General features: G+C 39.6%; 2 protein-coding genes across 9 annotated transcripts in view; one reads left to right on the forward strand and one right to left on the reverse strand.

Annotated features, from left to right (window-relative positions):
• The window catches only part of EML5 (echinoderm microtubule associated protein like 5), a 99238-nt gene extending 95659 nt beyond the window's left edge, over window positions 1-3579 (forward strand). Inside the window, exons 39-43 of the mRNA XM_015571488.1 lie at window positions 971-1133; window positions 1432-1535; window positions 2153-2306; window positions 2822-2922; window positions 3433-3579. Coding sequence (XP_015426974.1) covers window positions 971-1133; window positions 1432-1535; window positions 2153-2306; window positions 2822-2922; window positions 3433-3469 — 559 coding nt within the window. The 3' untranslated portion in view covers window positions 3470-3579. The remainder of the gene's footprint in view (window positions 1-970; window positions 1134-1431; window positions 1536-2152; window positions 2307-2821; window positions 2923-3432) is intronic.
• Window positions 3580-6267: 2688 nt separating this feature from the next.
• ZC3H14 (zinc finger CCCH-type containing 14) overlaps window positions 6268-22786 on the reverse strand; it is a 39539-nt gene continuing 23020 nt past the window's right edge. The window contains exons 9-16 of one of the 8 annotated variants that reach the window (XM_006754735.2): window positions 21220-21294; window positions 15643-15769; window positions 14669-14901; window positions 10984-11104; window positions 9922-10058; window positions 9530-9621; window positions 8155-8261; window positions 6268-7377 (exon numbers count right to left, since the gene is read on the reverse strand). In XM_006754735.2, the coding sequence (XP_006754798.1) occupies window positions 7371-7377; window positions 8155-8261; window positions 9530-9621; window positions 9922-10058; window positions 10984-11104; window positions 14669-14901; window positions 15643-15769; window positions 21220-21294 (899 nt within the window). In that variant the 3' untranslated portion in view covers window positions 6268-7370. Of the gene's footprint in view, window positions 7378-8154; window positions 8262-9529; window positions 9622-9921; window positions 10059-10983; window positions 11105-14668; window positions 14902-15642; window positions 15803-21219; window positions 21295-22786 lie in introns of all 8 variants that reach the window. The other 7 variants (XM_006754734.2, XM_006754733.2, XM_006754736.2 and 4 more) reach the window with 7 other exon arrangements.

Genomic DNA, 22786 nt, shown 5'->3' on the forward strand with positions numbered 1-22786 from the left:
GCCTGGAAAACTGTAGTAGTAATCCAACCATCTCTTACGTTTCTTAATATCAGAATATATAGTTCATTTAATACTAAATACCTGCTATGCCCCAGAATCTGAATTTCTTGAACTTTTATTTTTCAGTGCTTAAGCTTATTTTAAGTGGCTACCATTTACTGAGCACTTCTATGTGATCTAGATAGATAATAATCCAGGTCAGAATCTTCCACTTTCTCCACCGCTAAAACCCCTTTCCAAATGAAACTTCCTCAGAACTTCAGGACATAAAACAGTAATGGCTTCTCTAAGGTACTGAGCTCAGCAAGTTTTCACAAGACTGACTGAATAGTTTTCCATGATCACTAGACAAATAGTACTTTGTCTTTTAAAATAACATCATTCAAGCCTCAAGTAATGTCCCTTCTTCTGATAACCTGCGTGAATTAAGCTGGTCTTTACTGCTAAGACACGATGTTTCCAGATGAAAGAATCCTGGTAATTATTGTTAGGTCGGAGAGAGCCCAGGATCAGATACATGCAGACATGTGACAAGATAATGGACTTCCCCTGGAATTTCTCACAGATCAAGGTGCCAGACACAGATACCGGCTTCTTCTCCCTTAATCCACATACCCCCGCCCATCCCCTGCAGCAGAGAATTCCTCAGCTCATGTCCCCGCGGTCTCCCGGGGACGCAGAAATAAACCTTTTCCTTTCCTTTCTTTTGTAATTGTTAGTGGGTTTTTTTTAAACAAATGTTTTTAAAGGAATTAGGAGATAAAAGTTCAGAAACAATTTAAGATTGAAGTAAAATATAAAGCTTTTTGTTTCATGTAACACCAGTATCTCAGGATACATAATCAGTTGTTCCTAGTAGGTAAATCGGTTTGAGGCCAATCTAATGTTCACACTTTTGAGCTAGAAAGAACAGTCACAGGTCTTTAACTGTCACTTAAGGCATCTTTTACATGTTTTGTTACCTACTCAGATTTAGTCCAGATTGCCGGTTCCTAGCAGTGGGTTCTAGTGAGAACTCAGTGGATTTTTATGACCTGTCATTGGGCCCCACCCTTAACAGAACCAGCTACTGCAAAGACATCCCCAGCTTCGTCATCCAAATGGACTTCTCGGCAGACAGCAGATACCTCCAGGTGCAGTATCAGTACTGGACACGTGTGCATTTCTTCTACATTTCGTTAGTTGATGCATTAAAACGCCCGAGTTCCAGTGCTCCCAAACTCTTGCATTTCCTACTCACTACATTTTTTACTACCCTGTCCCCCAGTCCTTTCCTCCACTTTTTTGTACAAGATTTTGTAGTCATCTTTTCATTCTTAGTAATGTTAGAAGTGTAAACCAAACCAGATAGCACTCTGCTAGTATAATGTAAACTTCTGGATTTTGCCTCACATAATGGAATTCTTGTTCCATTTTAATATATGATGAAAGGTGTCCACTGGTTGCTATAAACGGCATGTCTATGAAGTGCCTTCGGGAAGACATCTTACGGATCAGGCTGCCATTGATAGAATTACTTGGGCTACATGGACCAGGTAAGCATTCATATAGTCATTGAGAAGGACTGCTCATTCTGGGACTGCATTTGGTTGCCTGTATTTCCAGGCTTTTTCAGTTTCCATGACTTATCAGTTCTTTTAAAGAAAGGAAATCAAAGTTAATACTTTAAAGATGCCCTGATATTTCCTTTAACATCATAGGTTTAACAGACAAATATATTGGGTTCTGTTAGGCAATTGTATTATTTCTGTATCGAAAAGGAATGCTATCTTGCAGCTGTTAGAAATGAAACGATAAATTTGTTCAAACTCACTGGCTGTGTAACAGGTAATGATGAGCATCCATCTTCTTAGCCAGTATAAATGAAAACTGTCAAATTCCTATAGAATAAGCATCACTCTTTATTTTATAAAGCCAGCTCTCACACAGTGTTAATTTTTAAAAGGTTATGTATAAATCTTAAAATTTTTAAATTTTCTTTAGGTGGGGGGAGGATTAACATCCCAGGTGAAACTCAGGACTCCCAGTAACTTACAATTTGCTTCTGTATTTTAAAACACACATTAGGTACTTAGAGATTAATTACCAAGAAACTTTTTCAGTATGGTCAACCTGTTTGCTATGGTGAATTTCTCTTTTCCCTTCCCTCTAGCATTCTAGGGAGTGAAGTTATGGGAATCTGGTCCAGGCACGCTGAGAAAGCAGATGTCAACTGTGCCTGTGTGTCTCATTCAGGAATCAGCCTTGTGACAGGAGATGACTTTGGCATGGTTAAGTTATTTGACTTCCCATGCCCTGAAAAATTTGTAAGTATTTGGTTTAGCATTTTATATAATCATATTCTCAATTAGATGTCTGATCATTAGTACATTTCCCCACATAATAGCTAAAATGTGTTGTGTCCTGCTCTGGAAATACTTTTGTGTTCTTAATTTTTTCCCCCAAACTTCTTAAATCCCTTACTCTGAAATAATGGCTATTAGAAATTATACCCCCTGCCCTGAAGTAACACCCATCTTTGCAAACTATACTAATAAAAGGCTGTGGTTAGTGTTTTATCAAACCTTTACCAAGTTTCAAATGCTTTTCCTCAGGAAAAATTTCAGAGTAACTGGGGACATCTGCCTGCCCAAATCACCTGGTTTGTGTTAAGTGCTGACCCATTACTAATCTGAAAGGCACTTGGTCACTGACTATGGTCCTAACTGCTTCCTCTCTCCTCAGCTCTGGGAAGTGATGGGAAGTTACGGTTCCTTGTAGCAACCTAGGACTTTTGTGTGCATCACACACCTTGAGCTTAGTTTTTTGTTTGTTTTTTCAGGCAAAGCATAAAAGGTTCTTAGGTCATTCACCCCATGTGACAAATATTCGATTTACCAGTGGTGATCGACACGTGATTAGTGCTGGAGGTGATGACTGCAGGTTGGTAACTTTTTCAGCCCAAGAGCAGACTGTCTTTGCTAGTTAGAGATTTGGTATCACTTCTACAGCTGCAGTTTGTGGACTCACTGAACTGTCAGCATCGGAAGGTAGCAAAAGCAGATGACTCCTTAGAGCAGTGGTTCTCAACCCTGGCTGCACATTAGAATCTCCTGGGAATCTTTTTAAAATCCTGATTTCTGGGCCTCATCCTCCGGAAATTCTGTTTCTTTGTTATGGGGTGGGGGCACAACATTAGGAACAAAGAAACAGAATTTCTGGAAGATGAGGCCCAGAAATAAGGATTTTAAAAAGATTCCCAGGTGATTCTAATGTGCAGCCAAGGTTGAGAACCACTGCCTTAGAGTCACGCACTATGTATAAATACAGAGTAAAAGGAGTTAACGAGGAAAAATTTTATACATGTATGGTTTGAAAGCTCAATTGAAAAACTTAACTGTTCTAAAAACCTAGGAATATAATGAACTCACTGCAGGTTTCCTCTGGTTGCAGTTTGTTTGTCTGGAAGTGTGTACACACGCCCCATTGAAAGACGTGGATGCTGGGAAGACTGAATAAACAGCCTTGAGAAACCAGAATTACAGACGAGGGAGAAGTCAAGTGGTGCTAATTTAAGATTGTAACAGGGATATATGCCCAGAATCATCAAAATATAAGATGGATAAGTTCAAAATATTTATTATATGCACTGAGTAATTGTAATCCATACACTGCCAGATAATTACAATTCAAGGAAGGACAAAATAAATAATAGTGAGAGCCAACCCCCATTTGGGGGGAGTGTGCAAATTTGGCAGACCTGCTGGCGAGGCAAACCAAAACCTTAAAAACCCAACTCGGATTATTTTCATCATCCTTTAACACAACACTTTCCTTTTAGAAAGTTTGTGGTTCACAGTTCAAGTGAAATATATCCTTATGTTTCTGTAAGGAAAGGAAACACACCATCACCCTAAAGGATGTTTTTAAAAGGCAAACCTTATTTTCCCTGAGGAGACACACACAAACTTCCCTGGAGGACATACTACTTCTGCAGCATCAAGAAAAGCCCTTTTTATAAATGAGTGTTCTCCTGGCATTTGTACAGGGATAAATCCAAAGTTATTAGCATATGATTGCTACATTTTCATTTTTGAGCTATCCATCTTCATCTTCATTCAGAAGTTATTTCTATATTTGAAAAGTTAAAATTATAGCCTCATTAATGAAAAAGTAGTATGATGAACAATCATTTCCAACTGTGTACTGTTTTTTTAAGGTTTAGATAGCAATAGTATTTAAATGGGAGAGCATACTGAATATTTAAAGATATACTCCAATAGAAACATGTTTAACATGTAAACTAAAGAGTTAAATTCACATTTACAAAGTTATACAATTTAGTTAATTCTTGAAAAAATATTTTTACAGCTTTTTATTTTTTTAATTGGAAAATCTGTTTAGATGTATGCCACCCATAGCCAACTTCCAAAAGGAATGAATACAAGTTCACTTTTCAAACTTGTCTATTTCTTTTTGGTGGGTTGGGGCTGAACTCTTAGATCTTTATTCCTATTCACTTTAAATGCTGCCAAAGATCAGTATTTGCCATTCAGGAATATGCTGTTTAGCCTATCTGTAGTTTCCTGAAGATTGGAAATTATGTACACTGATATTTAAAAATATATTTTTCTAAGTGTGAAGAAGATTATGATGCTCTATTGGTCCTATGAATTTTTATTTTAATGTGTTATCTTTGTAGCATAATAGGCCCCTTCAGGTGTCTGGAAATCTTAGTTTTGTATGTCCAACGCCTTGTAAATACTAAAAACAGAAATGGTCAAATTACATCGCAAGAAAGCCTAACCAGTGATTAAAGCTGGTCAGTTTTAAAGCTTGGAATAGCTGTGTTAAAAGAACTGATTAAAGGTGTTTAAGAAACTTTAAACATAAGATCATATTCTTTCATTATTTACATCAGTCTCCTAAATAAAGGCAAATTTTAGAATACATTAGTATTACATTTTTACTCATGTATATTATAAAGGAGCAGTTAACAAATTAAAGGGGGGAAAAAATCCCTCTCTCCCTCCATTTTTGATACTTTTGGCAGTCAAGTTTGCAGGTTTTTGGCTAAAGAGAAATTCCATTTCCATCACAATGCAAATAGAAACTCTACTCACCTTAAGCAAGTAGGATAAAATTGCTTCCATTGCATTTTCTTTCTTCCAAGTGGCCAACTTGATAAGCCAACCTTACTCACTGTTGTCAGTTCATGACTGAAGGTCGTATTGAATTTAAGGAGTCATCCATGAGTACCTTGCTCTTTTGCTTTTACCAGCCATCAAACTAAGGGAAGGTGAAAAGCCACCATAGACCATGGAGATTCTGCTGTTCATTTTTCTAACCCAGAGAGAATTATGTATGTGTGCGCGCAGTACCTGACTATGCTCCTGAATTTGTAAGCTGAGACTTCTCCTGGCACCGTTAGCCCTGTTTCTGTATATAAACGCATGCCAAAGCACATTGCACCCTGTGCCACGCACTGCTGACCGTGAGCCACACCCTTTCCCTTCCATTTTTTGTGATCCTTTTGGATGATGGTTCATTTTAGACCAAATTACCCAACAAATGTTTTAGAATCAACCTTAGCTCTCCCATAAACCATAGCAACTGAAAGATTAAACTCTTAAATATGTTTCCAGGCAATGTCTATTAACTAGCAAGAAACAATTCAATCTTAGCATGTTATTTCCTTGTAAAATGGCTGAACTAAACCACACCAGCCCTTGTTTCCCACTTAGGTCTTTTATAGTGGAATTATGACACTGCAACTACAAAACATTTATAAACGATGCTAAATATCTGTTTAAATTTCTGGAAGTACAATTTAAAACAAATTTCTTCTGCAGAGATGTGAAAAGCATCTCAAGTACTAACACTGGAATGAACATATGCCTTAACTTCAATGGAGCCGCTTTGTAGAAGGGGAGGAACGGTCACTTCACTCCCGCCTCACCGGCCACTCCGCTCTCCCGTGCTTTGTCTACTTTGGAATCAGCACAGCCAAGTGCAGCTTACAAAACTGTTAACGGTTATCTTTCTTCTCCCAACGGAAGAGCAGCAGCCACAGAACAGCAGACTGCTGGTTTCAGGCTCTTAAACATGGTTGACACGTGTGGTGTCATTCTCTCTTGAGGATGTGATTGAAGAAGCCACTGAACTTTTTTCCAGTTACATTTAATTTGGTCGTCAGAATGTTTGAGTCTTTATTATCCCTTTTGCATTAATTCGCTTTTTTTCTAACCAATTTTTAGCTTTACTTTTTAAAAAACTGTACATCAAGTCTTTAAAATCAGCGATCCGTTTAATTCTAAAGTTTTTGACACTTCTTGCCTTAACAATTTTAAAAACCACAAACACATAACTGTATTTTAATTCAGTAGTCAAAAAGTTTAGTCCTACTTTGCAATTTATCCATCTGATCTCTGTAATTATATAGTCTGACATTTAAAATATACTACTGAAATCTAATTTTTACATTTAAAAAATTATCTTCAGTAACTATATTTTCTGGAATTATTTCTGAGAATGTTTTTCAGAATGGGAGAATGTAGATGTATAGCTATATAATCTTGTGAATTTCAAGTCTGTTCTCTGATACCTATGTATATATACTTGTAAAAACTTTTGTATAATTTTGTGATAATGTAGTTCTCCAAAATATTTATTTTAAAAGTATATGTTAACAGTAAATGAAAAACATTTTAAGTAATTGCTCTTTTTCTTTTTGCCGTTGGCATTCCAGCTGTTTTCACTCTACATGCCCACCTCACTCATCCTTACCCAGAAGGCAAAGACTAGCTATTTGGGAACCATTTACCAAACCAGCACGCAACCTAAGAAGCCAAACTTAATCACTTAAAATTAAAAAGTAGGATGGACTATTTAAACTACCTCAACACTTTTTTAGTGGATCATGAACATTATATAATCCCTGGAAAAAATGAAAGTAGCAATCCAACTTTTGGAATAAGGATGTTCCCCTCACTATATTTCTTTGTATACACACACTCCCGCACACACACGCAGACACTCACAGCAACATGTAGCCCCAAACTGGATTATCTGTACTGACAATATCACCATGTTGTACATGCTGATACTCAAAACAGCAGTGTACAAACACACCAGGTGTTTTAATAGAATTCAGTTTTTCCTTAAACTGTCTTTCCATAGTCAAAACAAGGCAAACAACAACAAAACACCCAATGTTAAAACCACATAATAAACTTACAAACTTGAAAAATTAGGTACTTCAGATAGGCAATAACTTCATATTATGAAAGCAATATATTCCAAGTTTCAAAGATTTGACAAGTTCTACAGAATCTTTTTCATCAGTAGATGGAAACTTTCAAACTTCACGATCTGCCAGGTAGGACTGGGTGTCATTCACTGAATAAAACCAAAAAAAAAAATTTTAATTAACTGCTTCCCATCCCTATATACCACATTCCTTAAGAAGTTGAGTATCTTCAGACAATGAATATTCGTTCTACAGACTATGATGCAAATACCAGATTTTAAAAGGTACATAAAAGATAACATGAATTTATAGGCCACACTAAAATGTTCTGAAACTTTTCCCCTCCCGAATTATTAATGTCTAAGAAAATTGGTAAGCAGTATAACTCCTGAAGGCCTTAGTGTATGTGCAGATGAAGTTATAAAAGAAACCTGATCTGGAGATGATTCAGGGAAATAAGCAATTACTGGATAAAACAAAATTGGCTTCTACTCTATATTATTTTTCCAAAGGACCCATGTAAAATTAAACATCAGAGAAAAAAGTGATAATTTATTCCACATTTGTGTGCTTATAAATTTAAGAAACTACATATTAGAAAAGTACAGTGGGGTCTTGACTTCCGAGTTTAATTCGTTCTGTGATGGAGCTTGTAACTCAAATTACTCGTATGTCCAATCAAAAAGTGAACGAGTGAGACACATGATGCTGGGCTGATGTTGTGGCGTTCACTGTGACGTTTGCTGTGCCAATTAGCAGTGCAGTATCTGAAGCTGGCTCGTAACCCGAATTTTAGCTCGCAACACAAAGCAAAAAATCGGCCGAGAGATGGCTCGTATCTCGAAAAACTCGTTAGTCGGGACACTCGTAAGTCAAGGCCCCACTCTATTTGAAATGCCATTAGGAAAACTAATTTTCATCTTTACCTGGTTTGAGGCCGAATCCATTTCAAGGCATGTCGTGGCGGCACAGTAATGGTGGGATGATAAAACGTGCAGTCAGGTCTTGTACACTGAGTGTTAAATCTACAGTGCTAAGGAGATAAGAACAGTTTCAACATATGCAAAGCGAATACAGACAAAAACGGCAATTAGAGTGACACTAACAAGCTCACCCTAACAATGGGGCAAGAGATATGGTCTGTAACATTAATTTTTATTACTACTGAAACCTTGAAAAATAACCCCCCCCCCCACACACACACAATCCTAGTCACAGAATAACAGCAAGCCAAATTTCAAAAAGAACCTTAGCATACAATCAACTACTTCTAATCAATGTTTAACAATCACCCTGCACGCCCTGCCTAACACCCTAACAGTCTTCACTGAGCCCCCTCAGCTAAGCCCAACTGCAGTGGAGGGAAATGAAGGCCTCTGGGTGGTCTTCAAGCCGCTAGTTCAGAAAGGAGACACTACTCTGGGCAACGAAACAGCTGAGGACACACCAGCCAGTCCTCAGTACACAGACAAAGCACCAGCACAAGCCTGGGCGGCAGGAAGCTGGACTCCTAATCTCAGTTCTGGCATCAGGGGAAGAAAACCCACCGACACGCTTAGGGCAGTGAAGAACAGAAACAGCAGAGGTGAGCTTTACCCTCCTGAGAGCTTAGAAGACTGACATTCGTAGTGTCACACCACTTGGCCAGAGAGAGAAACAGGCGGAGTGATACTAAAGAATAACTTAAAGATCTTAAAGACCTTCAACTTAACTCTAACAAAAAATAAGTTAACCCCTTCCCCGGCAGAAACGTGTATACACGTTTTCACAAAATGTTCTTTTTTCAGTCGTCAACGAGTATACTCGTCTAAAACTTTACCTTCAAAAACCAGCTACATACGTACCATTCTAAATAATTTCATCTAGAAACTTTCTGAGGAAATACTATTCTTAACCACAAAAATGGGAAGAAAAAATAATTACAAACTGTTTTCATAACGAGCATCAAAAATACTATATAGAACCAAAATAAAAAAATTAGTCTGAAAAAGAAACGTTTTTAACAAAAAAATTGTTGGGGAAGGGGTTAAAGGAGGTAAGGAAGATACTCAATCTCAATTTGCTAGTGATCTTCCAGGTCTCACAACTGAAAAGTTATCACTAAATTCAGTTTGGGAAAATGGGTGGGGGTAAAGGGGAGAGATCAACCAAAGGACTTTGTATGCATGCATATAAACCTAACCAATGGACAGACACCAGTGGGGTGAGGGCCATGAATGGGGGTCGGGGGGTGGGAGGGAATAGGGGGTTAAGGGCACATATGTAATACCTTAATCAATAAAGGGGAAAAAAGGTTCTTACTTTTGGATGATAGAAAGGACATTCCATTTTCTTACAAGCAGGGAAGTAACGGCAGAGCTGACTACTAGAAGATGGAGTTGCTGTTATAACTGCTGACAAAAATAAGGACAAACATTGATCAAATTTATTTGGCAAAATAATTTTTAATGCATTCTGATGTTTTTATGGGAACCATTTTAAAATTAAAATATAATGAATGATGAGACATATATATTCATTAGTGAAGATAAAAATACGTAAGAATACTATAGTATGCATGCACTTCCTCTTTGGAGACTCGTTACTTTAATCGATTCTGCTACAATTTTGAAACTATTCCTTTCACGAAATGTCATTTTTAATTTTTTTAAATTTTATTTTACCCAAAAGTAGTAGTGCACAAAGTCACTAACCTGGTTTTGGAGGCAGTATTGGAATTCTTCTATTCATATGAGTGAAGGGACAATCTGGCTTAGTACATTTTGCATCATATTTACAATTTGGATGAACAAACAAACATTTTTCAGCAAATTTACAATTGGGGAAAGCCCTATAAAACAACAACAAAAGCATATTATTCACATTTAATCTTCTGAATGCATTAGTTTTTTTGTAGAGGGGCTCCTTATACTCATTCCGTCACTACTTGTTTTCAGAAACAAAAAGTACGAAGAGAAGGAAACTCCATTTTTAAGTGAGGCCATACATCAAAACAGGACACAACTATCTATTCCAAAGCCCAGGATAATAACAGTTTTTCAACTCCAGCCAAACCACATGAAGGGTAAAAGAGTTTTTGGTGATAATGAGAATCACACCACTTAATTATTAAAGTCTATGTTTATATATTTTATGAAGTAAACACTATAGTGAGCACAATATTTATACAAGGGATTGTGCTACCAGAAAAAGTACTTGTCCCACGATCTCCCTATTTATACATCCATGTTATTCTCATATCAAAAGCTCCTGAAATTAAAACATGGAAAGATTCTACCTATAGGACGAAAACAAAATGTAAAAGTCATCTCTCAAAGGTCATTCCATTTAAACAGCCAGCTGGTTAGGAAAAATTATACCCAAGTCCAAAATATTTTCTCATTACCTATTATATAGTTTTCCCTCAACGCCTTAACATTTGTGTATGTATGGATGAACACAATGCATACAAACGGGGAAGTTATTACATACCCACCTCCTTAAATGTACAGAATCTGGAATAAAACCCAGAATTTCGGTATCTCATAGGTCTGAGGCACAAAGAAGCCACCTCCCATCTCCCCATCCCTACAGGACCTACACACACACACACCCCACCCCCCACTACACACACATATGCTGTTCAGGGCAGGACCGTGGTAAGTGTCAATGAATTTAGTTACAAAACTCAAACTTGGCCTTAAAAAAAAAAAGCTAAATATGCGATCAGATATGGAAATTAACCTGAAGACCAGAACTGGTTTGCTGCTACTCACTTGCAAGGTGAAATCGGGTGGTGGTAAGCACATTCATCCCCGTTTTTGCAGGCAGGCCAGTACTTGCAGCGCTCCAAAAGTTTTTCTGGCTTCTGTGCCACATTCAGTTCACTCATCTCAGCTACAAAGGGAGAGGAATTAAAAGTATACATTAATTATGATCAATTCAGTACATGGCACTTCTAATAAATTTCCCTCAAAACCCAGTCTTAAATCGTTATCTTCTATGTCCATGGTCATATGAAATAAGTGAGTCAAAGTAATCTGACCAACACTGTAACAGAATCCTGTAAACGATCCAGGCAGTAGACTAGTTTGCATTGTGGAAGTAAGTGAACAGTGATGCTGCAACTAGGGCCAAAGTTCTCACAAAAAACTCCAATTCTCAAAAATATTTCAGAGCTGATCAAATATAAAAGAGGGAAGAATGTCAAGTAGAGAGCCAATAAAATGAAATGCAGACTGAAAACACAAGTTGATAAAAAATGTGAACGAATTCTCATTCAGGCAAGTTCACCAGTGGTCCCAATACAAAAGTATTCCAACTCACTGAGGTATACCCAGTTTTCTAAGTCCAAGTGATAAATTCAGCAATGTCTTCAAAGTGAGGAAAAGACTTTTGCCTAAAATGGGTCCCAAATGTCATTATCTACAGGGCCCAGCAGATTACCTAACAGGGTGCGCCTGGCTGGATGTGAGATCACCATGGCTGTCAGTCTCCTCGTGGAGCAAATGGGTGGGGAAGAGACCAGTGCACACGCCATCAGATGGCACACTCTCTGCCATACCACTCACCAGGTTCTGTCCAATTACAATGTCAATTATTGTGACTTCAGAAAGTGGGACCATGTTGCCAGACTGTCTCCTGATTCGGTAAGCCAAAAACCTTTTTACATGACATTTAAATTTTAAATGCTGGCAACTAATTCAAATTCAAAACAGAATAAACCAAATAAAGTTACACCTGGTAGCTATCATGAGCTACCTACCAAATTCTGGTCCAACACATCCAACCCTCCCTCTCAATAGCACCATGGGTATTACCTATTATTGTTCATATTCATGTTTGTGAAAGCAGATATCACTTGAACTACATCTCTTACAGAGCTGTTCAAATCTGGCTCTGTAACTTACTAGCAGAGAAGGTAGACACTGGGCAAGTGCTAACACCTCTGAATGTCAGGTTCCTCATTTACACAGAGGAAATAATGTCTTCCTTAATTTTATGATTAAATGAAAACAAGAATGCAAAACAGGTAGCAATCAAAACTTAACAATACAGTGACCCGACTTCCGTCTTCATTATAGGATAACAAGGCACACACAGCCAGTCCTAAACCCGTTAGGAAGACCATCAGCGCTATTATGACTATGCCTGACATATAAATTTTCCAGGCTACTTAATAAAGTAAGTCATTATTTATCTCCAGGATAAAAAGTATCCCTAGTCTTAAGTAAAATCTGGTAGGGCCAGAGGATTTTCTCCAAATTTAAATGGTTTTTGTGTCAGCCTTGCAGAGATTTGTCTGTCTGACCTTCCTCCTAAAGAACATTCTTTAGACCAGCGGTTCTCAACATGTGGGTCGTGACCCCATTGGTGGTCGAACAACCCTTTCACAGGGGTCACCTAAGACCATCCTGCATATCAGATATTTACATTACGATTCATAACAGTAGCAACATTAGTTATGAAGTAGCAACAAAAATAATTTTATGGTTGGGTCACAACATGAGGAACTGTATTTAAAGGGCCAGAAGGTTGAGAACCACTGTTTTCGACTATGGTATCTGTGTGGCAACCCAGGCCAAATGAGAAGTTTACAGAATACTCATCGCAGGCTGCTGCAAAGTGGAATAAGTGGCAACTCACAAGCATGTTAAAGAGGTTAAATACTGCACAAGGAAACTGTATCTTCCTGATAGAAATGTTAAACCATATATACGAAAGTCATGACTCTGGTTTTCCCTAACATTTACTTCATAAGCTATTAAAACTTTTCCTGTTTACATTTTAAGAGGCAAATTCACTTTTTGCTGCAAACTATAAAATCTGGACTGCTATATAATGGCCAGTGGGGGTGACTTCAAATGGCTGCTGCTGTCAGTAGCATCCTGGAAACACTGGACAAAAAGCCACCAAAAGCAATTACAAAGTTTCAAACTCCCTGCTCAGAGGGGAAGAGCAAGAGAGACCCCAGCCTCTTTGTGACTGCTATTCAGGTCTCTCAGCATAATATACCGAGAGTCCCAGATCAAAGTGATGGTGAAGGAGGCTCACCACGCATCATAGCTGCCTCCATAATAGCCACTGGTATATATGTCGCCAATGACATGTATTCCAATAAAGCCTAACAGACATCTACATTTAAATGAAACTAGACCCTAACATATAAAAATTTAAGCTGCCAAATTGAAAACCAAAGTAGCAAAAGCACCAGAATTTTCTCTTATTTTAGACAAAATATATAAGGTCAAGAAATGTGCAGTGCCCAACTTGGAATTCTTACCACCTTTGTTTCCATTTTAAAACCTTTCCTCCTTTCAATAGGGTTGTTTTCAACTTCTGCCACCAATCAAAACCATAACACTATATTATTGCCTCATTCAGTTCAAGATAATAGCGATATCTCTTCACTTACTCGTATCTCCCCCAAAGGACTATTATATTTTTTAGCTCCTAAAAAAACACTTGATATATTTTCATATATCTGCAAAGAAATTTTACTCTGGAAAAATTTCAAAACCCATTTTTTTCTTTGATACTGTTCATTAAGATTCAGTAATTGGCCGGCTGGTTTGGTTCAATGGTTAAATGTCAACCCATGCACCAAGAGGTCGGTGGTTCAATTCCAAGTCAGGGCACATGGCTGGGTTGCGGGGTCAATCCCCAGTGGGAACTGTGCAGGGGGCAACCTGTTGATGTTTCTCTCTCATCGATGTTTGTCTATCTTTCTCTCCCTTCCTCTCTCTCTAAAATCATTAAAAACCTATTTTTTAAAAATGTAGTAATTGCCTCCACTGTCAAAGTAGGTGTTTCTAGGAATGTGAGGTCCGAAGAGCATGGTTATTCTCTATCCTGAGTGAAAATGATCAGTAGCTGTACCTGCCACTGGTATCCAGTAAAAAGCCCTAAGAAAGGCTCATCTGCCTAAAAGCATGTCACTATCTGAAATGAGTTGATCTGACTACTAAATACTATGCTTAAATATTAATTTAAACATAAGATCTTTTCTAAACGTCCAAGAACTATTTTGACTGCTAGGTGAGAAACTTCACTCAAGAGAATTTCACCGAAGGAGAAATAGCATCAAAATTCAAATTCATTTTTCTAGCAAGTTAATTATAAAAGAGACTAATGCTGGTAAAAGAGGAAAGTAGCCAGTACAGTTTCTTTTTCAGAAAAAGGCAAACAGAAATTAAGAATGATGGTCATTCTCTGACATGAATAAAAGGAATTTTTTGGCTTCCATGGCTGAATACCATGTTAGCACCTAAATAACAGCCAACATTCACAGACAGTCTCAAATTTAACTGGTTGTTTTGTCTGAAAAAAATAAAGGCCACTACTGAGGAATAAACAAAAGCAAGGCTTCCAACCAGTATTCATTCAAGACAGAGAAACATGTCAAAGATTTCCTTCTCAATACCAGCACCCTAAGAGGGAAAGGCTGAGCTCTCAACACACCGTGTGCAAAGCTACCATTGGGGTCATCAAGCTGCCTGCTCATCAACTGCAACTGCTGTGGGTGGAGGAGACCTCTGAGTCCCTGGTTTGAGGCTGCAGTTTGGTTTACAGGTTTCATTCCTTCAAAGCACATGTCCTCCTCTTGATCTGACATGTATCCTGGGGGGCTGGGAACACCATCCAGCGTCACTATAAACTTGGGACTTGCAGGTTTATCTGGTTGTACAAGATCTCTGCCAGATAGATAGAAAATACCATAGAATTAGGGAAACGAACACATAAAGCTGAGCCTCCTAACGTGCTCTTTAGCAGAACTATCACTCCCTTACTTGCTGTGGTTTCTTCAGTAAAAAAAAAAAAAGACTTTAAAGAACTTGCAGGTACAGCCTCCGTGGGATTCCTGCTACCACACACTGGCTGCGGCCCATCACTGTGGCAGCATTACCAGCGCCCCCGGGGCTAAAGCCAACTTCTCCTCAACCCTAACCCCCTCAGTCCAACTGATCCTCATAGGGTCACATGGAAATATACTGAAAAGTCAGCATCCATGCACACAGCACAATAGCCAGCAGTCTATATTTACACTAATTTTATTATCTGTATGTTTGTTAGAACTTTTAATTTTCTAAGGGAAGGATCATCCCAACCCAACTGGCTAACTCTGGAGGGATTTCCTGATTTTGATCACCTGGCCTTTAAAATCTCATTTCCTGGATGCACATAAAGAAAAGAATCTTATTAACATTAAATCATACGCTGACTTATTTTGCAGGATAATGGATTTCCGAACAAGAAAGATGAACTGAATACTTGAAACCTGATTTTGGCTTACTATATACGTGGCCTAACTATTGAGTCAAAGCACTCTACACTGAGCGCCAGGATCGGGTGGAGGGAAGTGTAAACTGACGGTTATCCTGCACTGCCCATCTAATGAACACAAAGTAGCTACACAAAAAAAAGAAACCATCTACCGTGTCTGCATAAGGTGTCCTGAAAGTACCCGAAGGGTATCTGCGGTCTTCATCCCCGACTCTTGGTTTGATGCCACTACTATTTCCTCAGACAGCTTTGGCTTCTTCAGAATAAATGATCTTGTGTCTGCATAGACCAGGGATTCCATGTCATAGTAATCTGAGCCAAAAAAATTGGCCACAAATGTTTACTTTTGAATATACCTTCATTCCCAACATCACACACGTGAGAAGAATGTCAAGTTTTTAATGTATATTTGTAATTATTTTCAAAGGAAAATCACAATGGTTCTACTCAGAACAGGGCTGCAATTCTGTGTCAAACATCTTTCCAAAGAAGCATTCTTTCCCTCTTCCAGCATATAACCAAGGGATTCTAGAACACTCCTTGCTTACTGTATGGAAAGGTTCTTACATGAGGCATCTAATGGGATACTAACAATGTGAACTTACTTTTAAATACAATACTTCCTAAAAACATGGAGAATAAAGAGCCCTAATGTTCCCTAGAACTATGATACAAAGATTGTGTAAAAAGCGTTGTAAAACCTGTTTTGTTCATTTTGCACAGTATCACTTAGTGAAATGAACACATCCTAACGATTAGAATTCAGCTGTCATAATTTCTGCCCGATTTTGAAGACCACTATAGAGAGAATTTTAAGATGAATAGACATTTTAAAAAATACAGCAAGGAACACAATGACCTTCAATGCAAATAAGTAGAGCTCACATCATCGGCAACATCATCTTAGGCCCAACACTTTATAAAATACACCAAGTCCTAGTGGAGATGGCTGACCTATCAATATACAGTCAAGTGACTCGAGTTAATGAGCTCCACAGTTAACAGGCAAATAACAGAGACCAAAATTCAGACTATTCGTTCATGTTCATTCCCTGAAAAAAGTGAACTGCTAAGAACACTGGGCTAGGTACACACACAAATATTTCAGAACCGTATGCCCCAAAAAGTGACCTAAAAGGGGTGTAGGCAGGTTGGAAGAGTCCAGAACCTGCTCCAACTGGGAGAAGAAAGGCTTACAGAGGAGGAACAAGTACAACAGGTACTAAAGGGATGAGCAGGAATACAGTAGGAGGGAAAGTGCTGGAGAAGAGAGGACACCGCACGGAGAAAGGCAGGGCTTTCCTCACTGGGAGCACGGGGATTTGAGGCAGTGAGGAATGTGGTATGCTGGAGGACTGTGTGTGGTGGGCTCAGCAGATGAGTGGCAAGGAAGAGGCTGAGGCATAAAGGAGTTTAAATTCTGGTCCAGAAGTAGTAGGTAACCCAGAGAGGTTTCTAAGTAGGGAGGTCACATGTTTAAACTGGTTTTCAGGAAAAAAGGAACAGTGGTAAGATGGATTAGAGTCCTAGATCTCAGTTATGAGGCTGGTGCCCAGGAGTGATGTTGAGGCTCCAAGTTAAAAGTCTCATCCCTTTTTCCTAGTCTAACAACCTCCCATGAGCACCAGCAGCTCACAGCAGGTGCATTTTCACCTACTATGCCAAGTAGGAGGCATGCCTGTCGTCCCTGCCAGTGCAGCAAAGACTGGTAAAGACAGGTGTATGAATGAGAGCAGGAGGAAGAGGAACTTGATGCAGGAAATAGAGGACAGGAGAAAGAGCCAATTTAAAAGGGGGAAAAGGCAGGTGGCCAAGACATGGAAACAACTAGAGGGTTCTTCGATAGATGACTGGATAAAGAAGATGAGATACATAAATACATTGGAATACTACTCCTCAGACATAGCAAAGATAAGTACTGCCACTTGCAACATGAGTATCATGCTAAGTGAAGTCAAATGGAAAAAGTCAACCACCATATGATTTCATGCATATGTAGGATATAAAACTGAAACCAACCAACCAACCAACAAGACATAAAAACTCTAGACTCAGACAAAAGCACACTGGTTACCAGAAGGAAAGGAGAGTGGGAAGAGGTAGAAAAGGATAAGGTGGGGATAAGTGGTGATGGAAGGAGAGACCTGACTTGGGGTGATGGGCACACAATGCAATATACGGATGATATATTACACAATTGAACACTTGAAACCTCCAAAGGGTGGGCAAAAGGAAGTTTACAGGTGTTCGTATGGAAAATTATACAATTTATAAATAATGCCCCTGCTGTTTTGGTTCAGTGAATAGAGCATTGGCCTGTGGACTGAAGGGTCCTGGGTTCGATTCCAGTCACGGGCACATACCCAGGGTTTCGGGCTCAAACCCCAGTAAGCGGGTATGCAGGAGGCAGCCAATCAATGATTCTCTCTCATCATTGATGTTTTCTCTCTCTCCCTCTTCCTCTCTGAAATCAATAAAAATACATTTTAAAAAATAATAATAGTACAAGAATAAACTGTTTCACATACTCACAACAGTAAATCTATTTTTGCCCTTTCCTGTATAATTTTATTAACCAATGTTGCCCCAATAAATGTTAATAAAAAATAAAAGAGGGCAAAGATAAATATCAGTTTTAGGTTTATTTAGTTTGAAGTGTTGTGGGGCTCTCACATGTTCAAGAAGAAGTTGAAAATTCAGATCAGACCACTGGGGGTGGGGAGACAAGTAAGAGAAGCAGAGTCAAAAGTGAAGGTGAAAATAAGAATGTTTAATAGTGTACACACGGAGTGCTGCTGTCTTCTCACTGATCTGCACGTCAGAGACCACAAGTGACCTGAGACCACAGGTGATCCTAGGCCTCATGCCAGCAAAGGCAGAGTCCAGAAGTTAGTCCGAGGGCAGCAGCATTCCTTCTCACCACCCTGCACTTTTCTGAGGCAAAGAGACTCTACTACTTTGCATCTTGGGAGAATATAGGAGATGAAAATAACACTGAGGGCAGGACACAGGGTGAAGTTAACATTTTAAAGGGCAGTAGAGGAGGAAAGGAGTTGATAAAGGAGAATGAAAAGGAATTAGTAGGAGGACAGGAAAGTCCTGGGAGCCAATGGATCAGAGATGGAAGAAAACAGAATTCAAGTGTCGTAAGCTACAGTTTAGGAAGTGGACACTGAAAAAGGAGCGCTGCACCCACACAGCCACTGGTCGCCTCTGCAGGACTAATGTGAGCAGCCTAGGTCGAGGCGAACCAGACAGATGGAATAGTGACATCTGGGTGAAGAACACAGGTGTCTGACCCAGGCGTTCTGTTTCCTCCTGAAACGCCACTAAAATATCAATAAAGGGTTAATTTTTTAAAAACCCACCAAGAAAATGATTGTGAAAGGAGATACAACCACACTTCAGAAGTGAGAAACCAATTCAGTAGATCTTCAAAAGGTGAGTCTGAAGCCAATAGTGAAGCCAACCAGCATGGATCTCAAGACTCTCCCCAGCGATTGAGAAATAGGGGACCTTGGGATTCTAGGGGTGGGCAGAACAGACGTTGCTCCAGTGTCCATTTCAAGCACAGTTAGTTCTTCCTAACTTCTCGTTTCTATTCCCCTACCTCTCTACTGAAGACATCTGGAATAACTGGAGATCCACTTTCTCACTAGTCACCATGGGAGACACCTATAGATGAAGCTCCCTGGTTTCCGACAGAAAGGTGCTACAACATGAACTAAATGCATACTATTAAAACTGTTAAAAGCAGGTTTCCTCTGACCAGTTTCTCCCTTGGAGAAAGTATCGCTTTATAGATTTTTGAGCTAAAAGCAGAGGGGTCTCTGCACCAAGGGATGCCAGCCAGGTTGAAAGAAGCACTGTTCAGAAACCATGGGGGGGCTTGTTAAGGTAAACATTCTGTAGTAATTTATGCTGAGGTGCCTTCCCCAGTTCCCTTTCCCACTTGGCTCCCAGCCAGTCCATTACTTGAAAGGTCTTTCTTTAGAGAAGCTGACCAGCCTACAGGAAAGGCCTAAAACTGACATTAGGGTGCCCCAAGATAGCAAGACACATCACACTCCACTGCAGATCTGTTCCTATGTGAGGTCCAAAGCCCACACCCCAGCTAATTAAGCCAGAGCACCAACAGCTTCCTAAGTGTCCACTCTTCAATCTAAGCCTACCAAGGGCCTGCAGACATCGGAAGAAAACCTCTTTCACAAAAGACAGTGATCAAAACGAACAACTGGATAAAACACACACACACACAAAAAAAGTCAGAAACTACCTCAATATCCTCAGAGAAATAAGAGAAAGTACTGCATACATGAAACAAAACCAGTATGGAAAAAAAGGGGTGGTGGTGGAGAAAGATGCACAAATAAAACGGCTCTCAGAAATAAAATAAAAAAACTGTAGAGCCCTTGCTGGTGTGGCATTGGCTGGAGCGTTGTCCCACGTACCGGAAGGTCATGGGTTTGATTCCTGGTCAGGCACATACCTAGGTTTAGGGTTCAATCCGTGGTCCTGGTGTGTATGGGAAGCAAACGATTGATGTCTCTTTCTCATCAATGTTTCTCCCCCCACCACCCAACCTTTACTTCCTTCTCTAAAATCAATTTAAAAAATTATAAGAGGTAAGCGAAGGATGTAGTCATTCATAAGCCTACTAGAACTACTTGATAATTCAAACTGTATGGGCACCATGGGTAAATATAAAAACTAAAGGAAACAAAACGAATGTGTGAGGGTTAAGCGGATACTACATACACAGACTTCAGCTGCCAAACATTTGAAGGAAAATGCCCTTGTAGAAAGAGGATGGAATGTTGGGAGATAAGTGGAAAATCAAGACTGGAGAATTTCTAACCCCTTTTATAGGTAGAAGGGAGAAGCCATGAGAGAGGCAGAAACTGAAGCGACATGAGTGTGGTGATAACAAACTGCTCATCAGCAGGTTAGGAGCTGGCATGTGGGTGGGATGTAACCCTCAGAGAAGACAAGCACAAAAGGCCATGGCAAGGTCAGGTAATATAGGTGGTGACTGTGGAGTCCCGATCACAGGGAAGAAAATTTGGTTAGGGGCAGAGAAGCAGAGAGTCAAGGCACCAGAGCTTCCAGTGAAGAGCAGGTTTGGGGGAGACAGAAGGAAATAAGAAATAAGTCTGGAGAAAATAAGACTTCTGATTTTAAGTTTGCAGGTGTCAATGGCTCCCATCATTTTTTCAGGAGACATTAGGGATTCCACATGCATCTGGCAAGGGCACTGGCAACTGAGATAAATAAGGCACTAGACTAGCCCCAGTCCTGAAGTAGCCATGGCATGTGTTGGGGTGGGAGAGACTTAAGGTAAGTTCCAATGGGTCTAACAACCACAAGTCCTTGGTGTGTCCCTGGCAATGAGAGTCTAAAGACTGGTTCAACAGGCAGGGAAACTACAGCAGCTCAGGGCCTGGCAAAAGTTGGGCAGAGAGGAGAGTAGGGTAGGGACTCTAGTCATTCCAGGGTCCTACGTAAAATGGCAGCAATGGAAGAAAGGTTTTGAATGAGGTGAAAAATACAAACACATGTAACATAAAGAAAATGCAGATCTTGTCACCTGCCCCTAAAATATTTTCACAGACCTAAATACAGCACCTTAGGGCAGGATCTAAGAAACACAAGGCACATTAAATGAAGTGTAATGAAAATAGCAACTAAAAAATGCCCGATTACACTGAAAACTTAACATGATTACCAACCTGGATTGATCTGCAGAGTTTCTGCCATGACTGGATCAATTTGCAGCCGGGACAGTAACGGCCTCTGTTGAGTTCCTAGAATATATATTTTAAAACTTAACTAAGCTTAAAACACAATACCAGCATGTTTATGTCCCAGAAATTAAGCCCCAAATAATCTTTCTGGGTTCTTAAAGTCTTAAAAATAAAAGTTTAAATCATACAATTTACTAATATTTCTAGACCAAAGGTCCGTAAGACAAAAACAGGATTAAACCGAAAACAGCAATGTCCAACATTCCTGGCTCTCCCTCTGGAGGCTGGTTTTCCTGGACTGGAGATAAAGGTGAAAAGGTAGAAAAGCCAAAGAGAGGTGCTGCAAGGACCCACAGCTTGCACCATGGGAGACAGGCGACTGCCAACTGCAAGGTCAACATAAGAGGCATCTCTCTCCATCACCTGGCTCTCTCCATTATGACTCACTCCACCCACCCCTGGAATTACAAAACAAAACACTCCAGAGTTATCTGGTTAGAGAGTGCCCCAAAGACTGACTACAGGCTTGGCTGGATATAAAGAGAACACTGAACAAGTAAAATTCTCAGCTCTACTGTCCAGGTCCTACCAAAGCATGAAAGTAACCACTTGGATTTTCCAGAAGATGCTCGGCTAGAAGCGGGCTCATAGTTACACTGCAAAACACACACAGCACCGACACAGCACTAACTGTCTCCATCTTCAATCGGAGGGTGAGCACTCTGAGGGATGCGAGGCTGTCACACTTCTTTCTCCAAGCCTCCCTGTCCAATGCACAGCCTATAGTAGGCCCTCACTCGCTTGCAGACTTGCGACAAAAGCATCACACAGTACAGCGTACAAAGGGATGTGATTGATAGGGTTCCACACACTGAAATGTTAGGTGCCTGCATGCTAACTTTTAGTGTATCTACTACTGGCCGCTTCACAAGGACAGCCTTTACTCACTCAGCGAAAACATGCAACTGCCAACTACCATTTTCATTAAAAGGGTTTTTAAACTGTAAAAGCTATGCTCAATTCAAAATTGTATCACCTATTTTCTTTTAAAATGTAAGTTACATTATCCTGTCGTGGTGTGCCAAAATAAAAGTTAATTCCTTCCAAAATTATCATGGTAAAAATACAGTAAATCCCAAGGAGCTGACCTGAAAATGAAAGACAGATGTCATTTGGTCAAGCCGCATTCCTAAAGGACAGCCTGAGAAACTGACACAGATTAGGTTACAGGAAAAAAAGGCTCTTCCAATTAAAATACAACATGGTCTTACATTTAAAAAAAAATTCCCAAGACAGATACAAAAAAAGGGACCATTTTCTCATATGTCAACTGTTGCTTCATCTCTCTATGCTCACCTATCTTTTCAGCACATCATTTCAGAGAGATCCACTAGAGAGGACGGAATTCTGGTTAAGTTCTAAACTTCTACGTTAAATCATGCAGGGTCCAATTTTGTCATTAAAGGTCCACGAAAACTTTCAAGCTCTTTGTGACATGCTGCCTCTGTATGAGAACTAGTCAGGTTATAGGAAAATATATAGCGCCGTGGGT

Source organism: Myotis davidii, unplaced genomic scaffold (genome assembly GCF_000327345.1).
Source record: "Myotis davidii unplaced genomic scaffold, ASM32734v1 scaffold732, whole genome shotgun sequence".
Lineage (NCBI taxonomy): Eukaryota > Metazoa > Chordata > Mammalia > Chiroptera > Vespertilionidae > Myotis > Myotis davidii.